The sequence below is a fragment of the Arvicola amphibius genome, chromosome 1, assembly GCF_903992535.2.
Source record: "Arvicola amphibius chromosome 1, mArvAmp1.2, whole genome shotgun sequence".
Lineage (NCBI taxonomy): Eukaryota > Metazoa > Chordata > Mammalia > Rodentia > Cricetidae > Arvicola > Arvicola amphibius.
The window spans coordinates 91,756,068-91,769,072 of record NC_052047.1 but is presented as its reverse complement, the minus strand read 5'-3'; the positions used below and the strand labels follow the sequence as shown (position 1 = coordinate 91,769,072).

General features: G+C 44.9%; 1 protein-coding gene across 4 annotated transcripts in view; it reads left to right on the top strand.

Annotated features, from left to right (window-relative positions):
- Eml6 (EMAP like 6) overlaps positions 1-13,005 on the top strand; it is a 160,438-nt gene that overhangs the window by 43,601 nt on the left and 103,832 nt on the right. For all 4 annotated transcript variants that reach the window (XM_038313523.1, XM_042054357.1, XM_038313533.1 and 1 more), the window contains exons 7-9: positions 6,390-6,591; positions 9,741-9,878; positions 11,993-12,249. In XM_038313523.1, the coding sequence (XP_038169451.1) occupies positions 6,390-6,591; positions 9,741-9,878; positions 11,993-12,249 (597 nt within the window). The remainder of the gene's footprint in view (positions 1-6,389; positions 6,592-9,740; positions 9,879-11,992; positions 12,250-13,005) is intronic.

Genomic DNA, 13,005 nt, shown 5'->3' with positions numbered 1-13,005 from the left:
AGCATTAGCCTCCAGAAAAAAACAAATAGGTTTTTTTCCCCCAACTTTTACATCAAAACAACTTTTAAACCAAAAGCATTTTGTTAGCTTGGCTAAGCATCAAGCCAGATACATCCTGTCCTTACAAAGCTGAAAGATGATGGACGTAGGTGCACATTCTCAAGGACAACAATGGTGTTTAAAACTTAACAAAGCATGTTTACAGAAATAAAGGTGGTTTGCCATCAACTGCCTGTATATTGTTAGCTTGTCTCTCCAACTGCTGCTTGTCCTGCAAACATTCCTGCATGCCCAGGCCTCTCTACAAAGGGCAGACTTTGATAAGGCCCTCTTTGTCCATCTTAATGCTTTTTCCTAGAATTAGAGGATGCAGTTAATGTCCACGTGTTGCTTTCTTATATGTACCCATTAACTCTTACGGTCTCTGATCCTGTCAGCCTGAATCAGAAGGGTTCCCAGGGTCTGGGATGACTGGTGTTCCCAGATAAGAAGCCAGAGAAGCACCAGTTCCCAAAGAATTTTAGGGGCAAATATTTGGGGAAAAATGAGGTTTTCCAGGAATGAGTACATCTGTCCTATGCATGATTGACAAAGTGAGCCCACAAACCACCCCGAGAATCATCAGCATCATGAGAGAGATGCAGCGGTATTCTGTGCTGTTCCGAGGTCCACTGGTTCTTGCCGAGTGAGAGGCCATCTCCACGGGTGTTGGCCTCATGGAGACCCGTTGGACAAGTGTTCATGCTGATCCAAAAGTAGGCCACAGATTTGATATTATTTGATAATATTTTTATCTCCCAGTTCTTCTCAGATCCTACCCACCCAACTTCATGTCCATTCTCTCTCTTTCTCTCTCTCCCCAAAGTCAAAGTAAAATGAAAAACAAAACAAGCAAAATAAGACAAAAAATATAACAAGACAATTCCCCCAAAACCCCATGAAGTCTGTTTTGTGTTAGCTAACTATTGCTGCCCTAAAGTGTCTTGATATCCCTAGTGACACTCCATCAGGGAAAACAATTTTACCTTTTCCAGCAGGCATCATTTGCCAGGAGCTTTCTAGTTAGCAGTGGGACCTAGTGTCACCTCCCCGCCTCAGTGCAGGGATTTTTGTCTAGTTTGTGCCTGTGCAGAGCTTGTGTGTGCTGCCACAGGCTCTGTGACATGATCATACATGTGTATCGGTCCTTTTTGTCTAGAAGATCTGTTCCCTTGGAGTCAGCCACCTCCTCTGGCTCTTACAGCCCTTCTGCTCCCCCCCCCCTCCACATAGATTCCTGAGCCTGAAGGGGAGGAGTTTGATGAGAACATCCTGTTTGGGAGTGAGCACTCTCAAGTCTCACTTTTTGTACATTGTCCAGTTAACTGCCACCCTATTGCGAGAAGAATCTTTTCTTTGGATGCACTAATCTATAGCAGTATGCCATTCAGAATCATTTTATTGTGAGATTCATTTAGCAGAATTTGGCACCGAGTTTCCCCCAGGCACATGACATGTCTAGTCTCAGGTTCTAGCCCAGTTCAGCAATGTTAGATTTGGGTCCCATCTCATGAAGTGGGCCTTAAATACAACCAAAAAGTGCTTGATCACTCCCATAATTCTGTGCCACTATTGTGTCCTTGTACCTTGCAGGCAGATCACAGGGTTGGTAGCTGGTATCATTCAGGATCACCTTACTCCTCCAGTAGCATGTCGGCTCGTGACCAGCCTCACCAGTGCTGGTCAGTAGAGGTGGCGCTTCTAGCTGAACATCCGGTTTTTCATGTTCCGTGACCCTCCACCTCATTAAGACAAGGTTGCTCCCTGAACCTAAAGGTCACCTATTGCCAGACCAGCTGGCCAGTGAGCCCTGGGATCCTCCTGTCCGTGTCTCCCTATAATGTTGGCATTATAGGTGTGCCTCCATGTGCCTCCATGTGCCTCCATGCCCACGTAGGTGCTGGGAATCTGCCCTTGCACAGCAAGCTCATAGGCCCCTGAGCCACTCCCAGTCTGGTGTGAATGTGAAGTTTCTATGTGGTGTTCTCAGGGTCCACAGATGGGTCTCTGGAGCCCGTCATGGTCCACAGAGTTGATAAGGTCTCTTCCTAAATCACCATTGTCTGTGGGCAAAGGTTATCCGTGGAATGCCTGCTTGTTGAATTTTTCAAAAACAAAACAAAACTGTGCGGGCTTTTTGCCCTGCGTCACTGGGCCTCGGCTTTTCTAACGTGCTGGGGTCGAGTTTTCAACCTCTGCTGAAGAACCATTACTTACCATCACCCGGATAGCACCCTAGCTAGGCGTGGGAGACAATGATTTTCAGCTTGGGTTGGCTACGCTTAACTATGCCCGACCCACTCACCCCTGCCCACGCCACTCCACTCCACACCAAGCAAGAGGAATGTCGGGGTGGGATCCAGACATCTGTCTGTTTTAGATACTTCATGAAGACTCTGGTGCATAGGAAGAGCTGGGAAGGTTGCCCTGTGCTCCTTGCATGCCTTCTGGCCTCAGACTGGGTTTAACCACACTCCTCCCTCCTGCCAGTTTGCCTTTCCCCAGGCACATAACTGGGAGAAAGGCCATTTTAGTCTAGCGCTAATTTTCTCTGTGTTAGACCAGCACTCTGCCTTCTGAGGGTTTGCAGGGCTGGCACATCAGAATAATAAAAGGATCAGCCGAAAGGTAAAGAGTAGCTGCCCCTCAAGGGGAGAAGCCAGTGACAGCATCCTCAGAGCTACTGGATGGCTTCCCACGGGGCTGGAGTCTGACCCCCACATAGAAGGTTCTTCTAGACTGAGACGTGACCTTTCAAAAAGGTCACTGTGCAGAAAGGCCTGCTGGGTAAGAATAATTGCATATGTTGATCAATTCATTTCTCAGATGTTAGGCGCTAGGTGCCGCGTCGCTGTGGAGTGAGAGTGCGTATGTCATCTTCATAGAGATGTGGGAACTGGAGATTTGAAAGAATAAATAGCTTACGGTGTCCGGAGCTAAGAGGGCTGGCGTGTAAATCCATCCGTTCGATTAACTCGTGAACAGTGCGCATTGCCCTTTAACGATGAGGCCCGTGTCGATGTTGACAGGCCAGCAGTCCCTGTCAAGCCAGCCTGGGGACTGGAAGGTGTTGTTCTCTACTTTCTGAAGGAATACGAAACAAGGACGAAAGGTTAATACGAATTTGGTTTCCCCTGTAGAGGATTGTTCAGGTTTGGCTGGGTAGGTTGCTCTCTACTGCCATCTGCTGGCCACACGTACCATGCTCAGGCCAGAGCTAAGCCTTTCTCAGCCTGGTAAACCGAGGGCGTGAAATCCTACACAGACGCCAGCATCTCCACACTGTTAAAAGCACACACAGTATGCATAGCAAAGAAGAGCATTTCTGTGACTTTAAATCATGAAAGCAGTTTTTCTTGCTTTTCATTTAGCTACCATCGGGTTTCTAACCGTATTCTAAATAGTAGCTTGTTTCCGGACACCCAAAGCCGAAGGTAAGGAAGCAAAGACAGCTTAAAAACTCACGGATGCAATGGCTGCCTTGGCCAGCCAGCTAGGGCCGCGATTACAGTCCTGTTCTCTGTACTTGTGTCAGAAATGTGAAAAGCCAAGCCTGGTTGGACAGAAGAATGAAGTCCTGAAGCCTAGTCAGGGAAGTGTAGGGTCTCTCCAAATGCCTGGGGGCGGGGCCTCAAGGCTCTGCGCACCACGTGGTCAGAGGCCCAGTTACCGCATTAGGTTCAGAAGAAGCAAGTGGGCGTGGCTTGAATCGGCTTTCCCACTGATGTGCCCTTGGGAAGTAATTTCTATTTAAAATGGTTGTCTCCGAAAAGAAAGTGACCCAGCATCATTAAGGGACCTTAGAGTAGGCTAATCTGATATGACAAAAGATAACTTGTCTGTTTAAAGAACCTTAACATTGGCTTCAGAGGAAATGGTCACAGCTCACTAGGGTGCTACAAGTGATGAAGGTGACTGTTCCCTTTTCTCTTTTGCCTGCTCTTTGGTCTCTCCCCTTCTCCCTCCTTTTTGTCTCTTTCCTCTCCACTTTTCCCATGTTCACGTACACATACCTTGTCAGTTCAGCCTCCTTGCTTTTGCTAAGTGTTCAGTTTCCCAGCTAACCTGGTTAATTCACTAGAAGGGGTGTTGTTGTTGTTGTTGTTGTTAAAGGAAGTCTACAAAAACACAGATTGTGAGATACAGACTGGAAAGCAGGTAGGAACCTCTGCTTTCTGTGTCTTAATTTACATTCTGAAGCCCTTCCCCAGCCAGATCCCTGAAGCCCCTCCTAGGAATTCCCTCGATGCAGTCTGAAAATACTGTGTGCCATGTAACTTGGCAGAGTTGGAAAATCCATCTTGGTTTCTGAGTGTGTGTGTGTGTGGTGTTGTGTTGTGTTGTGTTGTGTTGTGTGTGTGTGCTAGTGTCTTCTTCAATTATTATTTTTTTTTTCGAGACAGAGTTTCTCTGTGGCTTTGGAGCCTGTCCTGGAACTAGCTCTTGTAGACCAGGCTGGTCTCGAACTCACAGAGATCCATCTGCCTCTGCCTCCTGAGTGCTGGGATTAAAGGCGTGTGCCACCACCGCCCGGCCCTTCAATTATTTTTTGATACAGGGTTCCTCACTAAGCCCAGTGTTCACTGATTTGGCTAGGCTGACTGTCCAGCAACCCCAGGGATCCTCACAGGTCCCCAGAGCTGAGATTGTCGACACGTGACCTTGTGTACAGCATTTTACCTGGGTGCCAGGACTCAAACTCAGGTCCTTGTGCTTGCATATCGGCTGCATCACCAACCGACCATTTCTCAGCCCCTCTTGAGCTGCTTTTTAAAAACAAAGGCTAAGGGTTTCTTAGTCTTTCTCTGAACTCATTCGCTCACCCACAGAGGTTACAGAGGTGGAGGAAGAATAAATGTTTCCACAATGTACCAGATAAAATGCCAAATGTCAGGCAAAGAGAGTTATCTCACATACAAATAGCTTTGTGCCAAAGGAGGAGGGATGGAGGGAGGGGAGGAAGGGAGGGCAGGAAGGAGGGAGAGAAAGAGACCAGAAGACAGATAAATGAAGTATCTCATGCACCTTTTGAAGACCATAGATCAGGATTGCAGTAAGGTTTTCAGAAATCCCAAATCACCAAACAGTTTTCCTAGTATCCCATCTGACTTAGCATTACTTATGGGTTATTTTTAAAAAATAAGATTTTAAGAAAATTATTAAACACCAGGAGTTTATTTTATTCTCTACAAAAATGTGTACCCAACATAGTATTCATAGTATTTTCAAAAAACCTTTAACTTTTACTTCATCAATTCAATCACAAGATTTCCAAGGACTAAAGCATAAATATGGTTGAGAGTAAAGAGCAGGTGAGCTGAACGAATGGGTATCACTGAGGGGCTGGTTTAGGACAGTGACGATCTCCCGACAGCAGCATCCCACCTACAGTGACGGTCTCCCGACATCAGCATCCCACCTACAGTGGAGGGCATTTTTGCTTGAAGTCCATGGTCCACATGAAGGATCTCTCATGGGTGACATGTAGTCCATGGGTTCTGACAAATACATAGTGACATATACAAAACAATTTCAGGATCCTAAAAACAATCTATGCTCCATTTATTCCTTGTCCTAAAATTTCCCTTTCATAATACTGTTAGTAGAATTTCATGATAAAATTTTTTGTGAAACTTTTTATATAATTATTTTTATTAGGTCTTTCAGCATATTAAAGTTATATTTTTGACCAATATATATGTTTTAAAAATATGAAAACTTAATTGCTTTACATTCCTTTTACTTTGAAAGGGATCAGATGATAAGTTACAAGGTCTTCATAATTATAGTCTATCTCTGATCCCCAGAGAGCAAAATATTCACCCCTGGACATCTGACTAACCAGGAATCAAGGGAGAGCAATGTCCGGCTTCTGGAGCTCTATACACCGAGGCAGCTCAGGCTCCAGAGCAGAGTGCAGCCCTGCTTCGGGAGAGTTAGGGAAATGGAATTGCTGGTGTGCTGAGCTCTGTTGTAAGACAATTCCCTGCAGAAGTCAGTAGGTAACAAACTCAGTAAGGAACTGAACAGACCAAAGAAGCTCAAGATCACAGAAGGTTAGGTTTGCGTAAAGTCTGATTTTTCTACTGTTTAAAATGTAGTACTTAAAATATGTCTTCTGTAAAAGCACATAGGTTTCCTGAGTCAGGCAGAGCGGTCACTTCAGCAAATAAGGTCACAGGTGTAGGGGGAACATCCAACATGCCAGCGGAGTGGATTCTCCACCCCGGGACTTAAAGACAGGTAGCATCAGATGAAAGAGCATCTTGGCGGCATCTTGTGAAAGAGCGCTCACTTAGTGCTGGCTTTATGTGTGGACCATATAAAGGAAAGCTGTTTTCTTCCACCAGGCCTGTCTATCCGGAGCGTGTGCTGGAAGGCCGACCGCCTCCTGGCAGGGACCCAGGACAGCGAGATTTTTGAAGTGATTGTGCGAGAGCGGGATAAGCCAGTACTCATCCTCCAGGGCCACTGCGAGGGCGAGCTCTGGGCCCTGGCCTTGCACCCCAAGAAGCCTCTGGCTGTGACGGGCAGTGATGACCGCTCTGTCAGGTGAGGCTCCAGCAGCCGCCACACCTCACGGACTTCCTTGAGATGAGAGATTTCTTCTGCCCGAGTATGTCTGTAGTTTAAGGATAAACCCCAGCTTAGGAGCTCCTTCTTGACTTTGGAAGCAAGGACATTAAGCTGGCTCCTTACATGCTTTTGTGTCTTTTTCGGCTCCTTCTGGAGTCATGACAACGTTTTTGGAAATGAAAATGTGTGACTAACAGTTGTCTTCTTAGTTCAAGAGAAGAGCCAAACTCACTTCTCTTTGGTGAAACGAGTTCCGTTCCTTGCTTGCCCCTCTGCAGGGGGATTGCTCAACAATTTTAGGATTTGATTAGAGACCCTCATTCCTCAGGAGACCTGCAGCTCTGGTTTTAAAGTTATGTTCAGAACACATGAGCAAATTATTATTATTGTTGCTATTGCTGTAAATTCTGAAATAGAAATTTAGACATTGTCATCAGACAAAGGCGAATGCTGATTTCTGAGATAATGTGTACTTTTGTCAGGGCTTGCATGGTTCATTTATTTATTTCTTTGTTTTATTTATTTATTTTCGAGATAGGCTTTCTCTGTGTAGCTCTGGCTGTCCTGGAACTCTATATATAGACCAGACTAGCTTCAGACTCAGAAATCAGCCTGCCTCTGCCCCCCAAGGGCTGGGTTAAAGGCGAGTGCCACCGCACTTGGCTTCATCTGTCGTTCTTCAAGAGCACAAGAGTGGATCAAATGACCAAAAGGAGTCAGCCTCCAGCATGCTTACAGCTGCAGTACTCACTGAGGTTGGAGGGCGTTTGAAAACCTTCAAGAGTTCGGCAGCAGAGAGGCCACAGGGAAAGTTAAGAGTGATCAATACATCTGTTGATCGATTATTGCTTCTGAACTTTAGAAGCAAAAATAGGACCTTGTCAACTATGCTAAAGGTCACTTCCCTTTTTTCTACTTCCTGTATGAGTTTATATAGCTCTCAAAGCATTGTGTGTTCAGTTTTGTTTTTTAGTTTCTCCCAATGTGTAAATCTCATTAATTGCAGACTTTGTGGAAACAGTTGGTGTCTTCGTAGGCAACATTTGCTATATGCATCCCCTTGACTTTGTTTTTTCTTTACCTTGCCTAGAGCACTCAAAGTGCCCAAAACAGTACCCAAAAGTTAACCAAATGCCTGTGACCCAGTTCTTAGCCCTCCAAAGCAAAGAGCTCACAAACGCCCTTGACTTTTATATTTTTACAGTTGAGTCACACAGCTGTCAGCATGGCTGAGGAGCTCATGCTGGCAGCGCTCAATAGTTAATCTTGCTAGACATTTGAGTGTATTTTTGCAGAATTTTGAAGTAAGAAGGGTAGAAGCTGTTCTTTCTTGAGGTTCACTTAGCAGCCTTAGGGGATAACCCAACTAACTAAGGAGTGGTGGGGTCTTCATCCTTCTGAAGTAAAACTCACATCGCCTAAAAATAGTGCATGGTTAAAAACATCACGAAGGTCAACAGAAATATATGAGGTATGGAGAGGCTACCCTGAGCCTTCGACTGAAGACTTCAGGCTTCCTGAGGGACCAGGGAGTCGCTCACTGGGCAGCCCCTCCTCCCTCCCGATAGCTGGGTGCAATTAAGGAAACTGCTGTGTGAGACGAACACTTGTTTTAGAACTGCAAGTTCTTGGTCCTTCTCGCAGACATTTATTGTGTTTGAAGAGAAGATCATCTTAAGACAGCCTTTACAAGGCCAGCTCTGTGGTAAAGACATCCTCTGCCCATCCTGACGACCTCGGAATGGTGGAAGGCGAGAATCAACTCCACACATGCACTCAAGCGTACCTCGTCGTCATCATCATTAGAAAATCTCTTACAGAGATCAAATACCACCACACAACCCAGAAGCTCCTATTTGCATAATATAAATATTTTCTCTGGGTTTGCTTAGTTTGAGATACCCGGAATAAGTGTTCTGGAGCCAGGAACCCTATGGTTAGTTTTGCTCAAAGCTCTGTGGGCTCTGTTTGCCTCCTGATCCATATTTCTCCACCAGAAGCTGTACTTTTTGGCTGCTAGCACCATCAAACATTGCCCTCCCTATAGTGGCCATGAGCAATGGCCTGAGACTGTTGAGTGATAACCATGGTAAATTCTGGAGCCATCCTACAAAGAAACACCACTTATTCTCTTCTCTCAGATACCCACACACATACCTGGGGGGCCAGCTACTGGGATGTGTGTTTCTGTCTACATATGCTTAAGTCTAGCTACTTGGAAAGTGCTCTTGAATGCTCATTGTAAAACTAACCGGAACAGCGTGCCCTGGCTAGTTTCATTGTCAACTTGATATAAGTTGGAGCTTCTCAGGTATTTTCTTTTTTTTTTTTTTTTTTTTTTGGTTTTTCGAGACAGGGTTTCTCTGTGGCTTTGGAGCCTGTCCTGGAACTAGCTCTTGTAGACCAGGCTGGTCTTGAACTCACAGAGATCCGCCTGCCTCTGCCTCCCAAGTGCTGGGATTAAAGGCGTGCGCCACCACCGCCCGGCCTCAGGTATTTTCTTAATTGGTGATTGATGGGGAGGGCCCAGCCCATGGTGGGTGGTACTATCCCTGTGCTGGTGGTCCTGAGTTCTATAAGAAAGTCTGTGCAAGCCATAGAAGCAAGCAGAAAAATCTCTCCATGGCCTCTGCTTCAGCTCCTGCCTCCAGGTTCCTGCCCTGTTTGAGTTCTTGTCCTGACTTCCTTCAGTGATGGACAGTGTTGTGGAGGGGTAAGCCAATGCACCCTCTCCTCCCCAAGTTTGTTTGGTCATGGTGTTTCATCACAGCAATAGGAACCCTAACTGAGACACAGCCCTAGCCATTCCTACCCTTGGGGCATGGTTAACAGTCATTGGCATAAATAAAGGACAATTTCTGGTTTCCAAAGAGAAGACACTTTGCAAAGCAGTGTTTGGATTTTCTAGCCTGTGTATCCTAAAATCTTTGCAAATTTCACCTCATATTTTTTGTTAGGTTTTTTTGAGTGACGGAAGTGGCCCAAAGGCAGATAGAATCCTTTCCCAGATGTTCTGACAACATGGTGAAGGGCGTGGGCGTGAAGTTACTATGTGAATATGTGAAGGTGGGAAGACGGTTGAGGGGTTGGTTCGGTCTTTATTTGATCCTGTTCTTGGTCCTTAGGCTGTGGAGTCTGGCCGACCACGCCTTGATTGCCCGCTGCAACATGGAAGAAGCAGTCCGCAGTGTCTCCTTCAGCCCAGACGGGTCTCAGTTGGCCCTGGGCATGAAGGATGGCTCTTTCATTGTTCTCCGAGTCAGGTACATTTCTTACTGAAAATGATACTCTGAGATGTTCCTTTGTTAAAAGTTAAAGAGAATCCTGGTCATAAAATATGTCACATTGCTAGGAAATCCCTTACCTGTGATTCTGAAATCCAGAACACTGGAAATCCAGATGTCTTTGGTAAACTGTTTGGACACAGAACCTAACCCAGTGACTTGATATGGTCTGTTAGAGTCTTCAGTCTCTTCATAGAAATAATGCGTTGTGTGATTTGCTGCAAAGAAATACGGTTTTTCATGGAGGATGCTATCCCAGCCAGTACTTTTAGAAGTTCCTTAACACATTCCACACTGACCTTTGTAAAATCTGAGTGAGATCCGAGGACTTCTGATCCCAGGGACTTGAGATGGGAGGTTGTGAGTTTGGTGGTTAAGCCAGAAAAAGAAGCAGAAATTATAAAGCAGCACCCAACAACACTAAATTCTTATAAGTGAGCTTGAGTCAAAGATTTCATGCGTAGAATTGGTAGAGAACTGGAGTGTTTCCTGCTTGCTGACAACCTGTATTCTTTATACTGGACAAGAACTGCCACTCCCCTGTGGAACTCCTCTGAATGAATCAGTTGTTCCCTTGGCTTACCCATTTTGTAATTACAGCGAAGAAGTACAGCTGCAAACGAATGTGGCGTGTTTTATGTGGAGAAAATTCTGTACAGTGTGGAGAGCTCTTAGCACCATTTATTACTCTGAATCCTCATTACCACCCACATATAACTCGTTACCAAATTAGTGGGCAGTGTTTCCATTCACTGCTGATTGACTGATGATAAGGTAGTCAATTACCAAATTTCCTTTTAGACAGAACTCTCAAGTGCAAACAAAGGAAACCTGTGCCGTTACTTTATGTTGTTGTAGCACAGCGAGCACTGTTGTAAATGATAGGAGGTGTAGGCCCGGTCATGTGGAAGCAAACCCTTGCTGTTGTTGGATGCACTCGGTCTGTTTTAGAGCTGATGAAGCCATCTTCATTGGCTCAGGTGGCCTGAGTCACAATCCTGTCTCCCAGTTGGAAGGGGAAAGTAACCCCAGTGAGCTTTCAGACACAAGCAGAAATTAATCTTAACAGAACTTGGCTAGTTCTGGGCTCTAGAGAATGATCATGCATCCAGGAATATACGGCAGCACAAATTGCACTGGGTGGGTTTTAAAAAAAAGATGAGACAAAGTCAGGAGGTGGTTCTGGATTTGGGAGGGATTTGGTTGGGAAAAGAGGGTGAATATAATCAAAATGCATTGTTCAAACCCTCAAAGAATTAAATTTAAAAAGATTTTGACCAAAAAAGATGCCTAGCGTTTTAGTGATTCAGCATATTCATTGCAACCTTTCATGGTGAGATGAAAGGATTGCATAACAGTTTGATAATTTTTTTGTTTTTGTTTTTCGAGACAGGGCTTCTCTGTCGTTTTTGGAGCCTGTCCTGGAACTAGCTCTTGTAGCCCAGGCTCGCCTCAAACTCACAGAGATCCACCTGCCTCTGCCTCCCAATAGCATTTTGCTATTTAAAGAGTAGTAATTGTCTTCATTTAGACTCGCTCCTTTAAAGTAACAATAAGCATAATAGTTTAGTGAGTGACAGGATCTCACTCCATAGCCCTGTGTGGCCTGAAACTTGATATGGTAGATGAACCGGCCTCCAGCTCCCAGAGATCTGCTTGCCTTTGCCTTCCAAGGCTGGGATTAAAGGTGTGCGCCATCACATCTGCTCTCACTTACGTTTAAGACATAAACAGATGGCTTATTTTTATACTAATTTTGATGTGTTTTGCCTTTCTGCATTGCATATTTTAAAGTGGCTTTTAACTCTAATTTTTAGATAAAATTTTCAATAATATATAGTTGAACATGGAAGCAAATTTTCTTTGTGTTAAAGGCTTTTATTTTTACTCTGAGGGCACAAAATACTATTTTAAATGTTTGTTTTAGCTTTTAAAAGCAGGATGTAAATTGCAAATATATCATATCTTTTATGAAAATAGATCTTTTAGTCCCTATAGAATTTTTCTCTCTCATGACACACACCTTTCAAAACACGACCTGGGTTTTCTATTTCTCGATTTCCTGATTATCACTTTGCGTTTTATTCCTACAGAGATATGACAGAAGTGGTCCATATCAAAGATAGAAAAGAAGTCATTCATGAAATGAAATTTTCCCCAGATGGTTCTTACCTGGCGGTGGGATCCAACGATGGCCCCGTGGATGTCTATGCTGTTGCCCAGCGGTATAAGAAAATAGGAGAATGTAACAAGTCGCTTAGCTTCATCACCCACATCGACTGGTCTCTGGACAGCAAATACCTGCAAACCAATGACGGTGCTGGGGAGAGACTCTTCTACAAAATGCCATGTGAGTCCTAGGCAGATGCGTACGGGAGATGCTCGTGAAGGGCAGACTTGGAACCTCGTGGAGAAATGTAGGGGGCATGTCCTATGACCTCAGGGTAAGGGATGTTCTCTACAAGATCCCTAGGTCATGGACCCTCAGAGAAAAGGTTAATGAGTTGGGTCACATTAAAAGTTTTTAAATATTAGGAAACTATGAGTAAGATTTAAAGGGGAAGCATACGCTGGGCCTAAATACCCATGTTGTTCTAATGGGCACATCATAGGCAGAGCAGCACTGTTTTAGTTACTTAGACTGGCCCAAGCCTGTCAATGGTACTTGGTGGGAGAGAACTAACACTGCACAATGCTGATTAAGAATATGCACAGAAGGGGCTGGGGAGATGGCTCAGAGGTTAAGAGCACTGCCTGCTCTTCCAGAGGTCCTGAGTTCAATTCCCAACAACCACATGGTGGCTCACAGCCATCTGTAGTGAGATCTGGTGCCCTCTTCTGGCCAGTGAGCATACAGACAGAACACTGTATACATAATAAATGAATAAATCTTTAAAAAATATATATATACACAGAAATGCTTGCTGTGCCGGGGATTGCAGGAAACAAAACTGCAGCAGAATTCCTAAGCGGCCATCAGCGTGAGGAAAGTCTGAGTGTGCAGTCTCAGGAGGCAATGCTGTGAGGAACGGGCCTGGCCAGCTTGTGTCAGTCTAGGTAGATCTCAAAAGTATGCTGCTGAGCAAATAAACACAAGACGGTATGC